Source organism: Cucurbita pepo, unplaced genomic scaffold (assembly GCF_002806865.2).
Source record: "Cucurbita pepo subsp. pepo cultivar mu-cu-16 unplaced genomic scaffold, ASM280686v2 Cp4.1_scaffold001810, whole genome shotgun sequence".
Taxonomy (NCBI): Eukaryota; Viridiplantae; Streptophyta; class Magnoliopsida; order Cucurbitales; family Cucurbitaceae; genus Cucurbita; species Cucurbita pepo.
The window spans coordinates 1-4,017 of record NW_019647917.1 but is presented as its reverse complement, the minus strand read 5'-3'; the positions used below and the strand labels follow the sequence as shown (position 1 = coordinate 4,017).

Sequence of the window (4,017 nt, the reverse complement as noted above, 5' to 3'; positions counted from 1 at the left end):
TGTTAGGGAGAGGTTTTCATACTCTTGTAAAGAATGTTTCTATTCTCCAAACCAACCAATGTGGGATCTCACAATTAATCTCTTTTGTTGTGCCATTAAGTACGGTCATTTAACATTTCAGAACAAAACATTTGTCATGTTAAGACAGCTTTGCTCTTTATATTGTTCCTCTGCAAGTATGTCTTGCCAGCTTTTTGATTATTTACTGTGTGTAGGTCCTGCATACCAAGAGGTATGCGTTTGCACCTCCAAAGGGATCTGCAGCAGCAGAAACAAATCCCAGTGAGTACCTCTTTGCAGCTTTAGAGGACAGCAATTCAGGGTCTCTTTTGCAATATCTTGCATTTCTTGATCTCTGCATGGTTTGTGAGAACAATGTGGATATATGGAGGAGAGCTGCATTTTTTGAAGAAACAGGTGAGACATATAAGCGAATTATATCCATTTCCTTGAAGCCTTTGGAGCAATTTGCACTGAACTTAGGCCAAGGTTTGGAAGGTGCTGTGGACATTACCTCCCAACTATCGCCAAAGGACTCTCACTTCAACGTAAAACAATTCGAAACTCTTAAAAACTTTCAGGTTCTTACGTTGTTTAACCTCGAAAATTAACGAGTTTACTGCGAACATCATCTGTGTGGCTATTGAATGTTACTGATCCTGCTCCCTAAATTTTGCAGTTGTATGCATGGTGTGCTCGAACAGTTTCTATGTTGACTGCACGCTCACATGCAGAAGATCGATTCGGTGTTGCTCAACTCTCTGGTAGTAATGCAACTGTTATGTCAACACTGTTGTCTTGCCTGCTTGCTGTTGAAGTGTTGATGGGTAAGAAAACGACTATACAGTCTTCACACGGTTTATTCGGCCCGGCTAGTATTAAATGGGCAACGTCAAGTATTGGAAGAGTAGATGCTTCGGTTGGTAAAAGGAAAAGTGGTCCGCTGCATTCGAAGGCATATGCTATTGCGAACGTATTGAGGGTGTCGATCTATGTCGTCGTTTCTGCATTCCATAACGAGATGGTGAATAGTGCCAAGTCCGGTGTTCTTGAGAAAGATTGGATCACTAGTGAAAAGCCCCTTTATGGTACTCGTGAGTTGCTTCTTCAGAAATTGCATATTTTCTTGGACTTTCAAGCTTAGATAGAACGGCGATTTCGATTTCGATTTCATTTTCCCCGTCTCCGCCCCGTCGAATTATAGCGAATCACTTGTGAGGCAGTTTTGTTGTCTTTGATTCTGAAGAGTTAACTGAGCTGGTAAGTTTGTAGTTCATTGCCTTTCATAAACACCAATCTTTTACTTGAATCTTTGTCTTCTGATAACACTTTGAATTTCATATCTTTTAGAGACAGGAAATTAATTAATTGATTAAATATTGGTTTAAATTTAATTAATTTCTCATAAAATTTCAAATTCATTTACTAGTTTCCATGCGATTCAGATTATGCTGTGAAATTATTATTATTCACATCTTAAATATAAAATTTTAAAAAATAAATCACATCTTAAAATTTCAAATTAGGAGCCTTCAAATTCTTATTTTAATAGATAAGAAAATTAGTACAGATATAAGTAGAGTAATTGGAGTGAATATCTCATGAAAAGTAAACAAGAGAACCAGTTTTGTTCATTGAGTTCTTCTAAATCCCAATCTGATAAGCCTTCAGTTAATTACGGCTCACCATGTGCAGCCTGTAAACTTCTAAGAAGAAAGTGTCTTCCAGATTGCATTTTTGCGCCACATTTTCCAGCAGACCAGCTTCAGAAATTCCAAGTTGTTCACAGGAGTGTGCATTTTTGAGCTATGATGTACGCGATGAAGCTGTCGACTCTTAGGTCTATGAGGCAGAGGCTTGGCTGCATTGGCCTATGTGTGGCTGCATCCGCTTTATTTTAATTCTTCAAAAGAGACTTGAAGATCTTCAAAACGATCTCTCAGTAGCTCGAAGCGAGCTTTCAACTTACATGCCATCAGAAACACAAGCTGCATATGTTCAGATTCCACAGCCGTTGCATGAACCTCGAGTGGAATGGACCGAAAACCCATCAGAGCTTTGGCGCGATCATCGGCCGAACAACGAACAACGAACAATGAACCAAATCTAACGGCTCCTGTGATTCCATTGGCATCTGGAAGGAAAATAATGAAGTGAATGAACTTAGTAGTTGAATATTAAGTTTGAAAAAGGGGCGGGGCATAATTCAGTTAATGCAATTCTGCGGTAAATGTTCTGTGTCATTCAGAAACCAGAATGATAAACAAAAAAATAGATTTTTGAATTTGACATTTCAAAGCAAACAAACAGAAGACAGCATAATAGTGGTGTAAAGACCTGGTTGAGGTACTGAGATTTCAGCAATCTCAGCCACAAGCACAAACATGGGCGCTTTTGATAATTTGGCTGAAGGAGGAAGATCAAGGAAACTTAGAACTCAAGGACACAATGATACAGCCTAAAGAACAGATCTTGTTCAAGTAAGGTCCTAGGGAGATTAGGGATCTTTTAAAACCTTATGATTGCCAATGTGTTTACAACACTAAGAGAGCAGTGTCTGTATATGTAGAGCCACTGACTTTCAAAGTTCTTCCAAGTGATCATCTCGTAATCAAAAGGGTTCCATGAAGCTCTAATTGATATGCCACTGTTTTTAAACCTCACGAGACAAACTTCTCAACGTGAAGCTCTGATATCACAGTGAATTATAGTATATGAAGTAGGACTCATATCAAATGCACAAAACCAAAAACTGCAGCATGTATAAGCAACTGCACAGAAATTGTAGACGGCCTAGTTGGAATGAACTTGGAGCTGAAACAGGGACGCGTATGGAAAGAGCTATACCAAAAACGATCCTGTTCGTCCAGAATTACGTCTACGACATTTAAAACTAATAGAATCCAACTAGACAACCGAAAATCAAATATCAGACAATGATTGCAATTAAGAGGGAACGAATCCCTTCATAAGCCACCAATATCAGCTGAATTTATACAATTCAAAACGTATACATAAATTGAACTAGCATTACCCCGTAGCTATCTTGGCCATAAAACGCTTCCAACTGCTTGCATGAGTATATCTAAAACCCAAGATTGACAGAAATACAAGTAAAACATACCATTTCTGCAGAGATCTGAGAAATGTATGGCACCGNTGAATTTATACAATTCAAAACGTATACATAAATTGAACTAGCATTACCCCGTAGCTATCTTGGCCATAAAACGCTTCCAACTGCTTGCATGAGTATATCTAAAACCCAAGATTGACAGAAATACAAGTAAAACATACCATTTCTGCAGAGATCTGAGAAATGTATGGCACCGGATTTACAAGCAAGCTAAGAACATTCATTGACCAGCAATAGAAAAAAAAGAACACAAAACAATCATCCGTTACCTGCTAAACGTAATCTTCATCATCCAAAGCATAAAAGTATAATTTCCCTTCGCATCCTTTTCTGTTTCTTAAATAATTACGGATTCAAAACCACTTTTCAACCTAGAAACAGCGACGACCAACAAAAATTTATTATCCTCCAATCATCGGAAATAAAAACCTAAACCTCGATGTCTTTGAAATTGGAGCCCATGGCTAGTTATGAACAAAATTTCAACGAATTCACAGGATTATAACTAACATTTGAAAAAGATGGAGAAAACAATCACCTGCATAACATTAAGAAGATGAATCGGTAACAAGAAACCCGGACGGCCCGCGTCGGTGAAATACTGAGGTGGTCGAAGGGAAAATTTTATGGCGACATCAAGAGATTCTGTAGTATTTAGATTTTAAGGCGGCTTTATATTCAAAAGTTTACAATCCCTAATCAAAACATCAAAATGGGACAATTTTTTTTTGTTTTTTAAATTTTCAAATATATAATATATTTATTAAATATACAATTTTAGTTTTAAGAACATATAATATACTTTTTAAAAAGAGAGCGTAAAATTGAAAATTTCCAAATATCTTATAAATAATTGAAATGAAAAAAAAAAAAAAAAAATC

At 37.1% G+C, this 4,017-nt stretch overlaps 1 protein-coding gene and 1 long non-coding RNA gene across 4 annotated transcripts; one reads left to right on the top strand and one right to left on the bottom strand.

Annotated features, from left to right (window-relative positions):
• Positions 1 to 43: 43 nt before the first annotated feature.
• LOC111786502 lies at positions 44 to 1,782 on the top strand. 3 transcript variants are annotated; one of them, XR_002813787.1, is made up of 3 exons: positions 47 to 581; positions 680 to 1,260; positions 1,696 to 1,782. XR_002813787.1 is itself a non-coding variant. In XM_023666749.1 (2 exons), exons 1-2 carry the CDS (start codon positions 360 to 362, stop codon positions 1,142 to 1,144), a joined length of 654 nt encoding a protein of 217 aa, XP_023522517.1. In that variant the 5' UTR covers positions 44 to 359; the 3' UTR covers positions 1,145 to 1,326. The 3 variants fall into 3 exon arrangements, 2 of the variants coding, with proteins under 2 accessions (XP_023522517.1, XP_023522516.1); XM_023666749.1 differs by lacking the exon at positions 1,696 to 1,782 and having other exon boundaries at positions 44 to 548; positions 680 to 1,326; XM_023666748.1 differs by lacking the exon at positions 1,696 to 1,782 and having other exon boundaries at positions 680 to 1,326.
• On the bottom strand, positions 1,512 to 3,855 carry LOC111786504. The gene is made up of 3 exons (XR_002813788.1): positions 3,675 to 3,855; positions 3,406 to 3,507; positions 1,512 to 2,134 (listed from the first exon to the last, which is right to left on the bottom strand). It is a non-coding gene; the product is annotated as an uncharacterized LOC111786504 (long non-coding RNA).
• Positions 3,856 to 4,017: the final 162 nt, after the last annotated feature.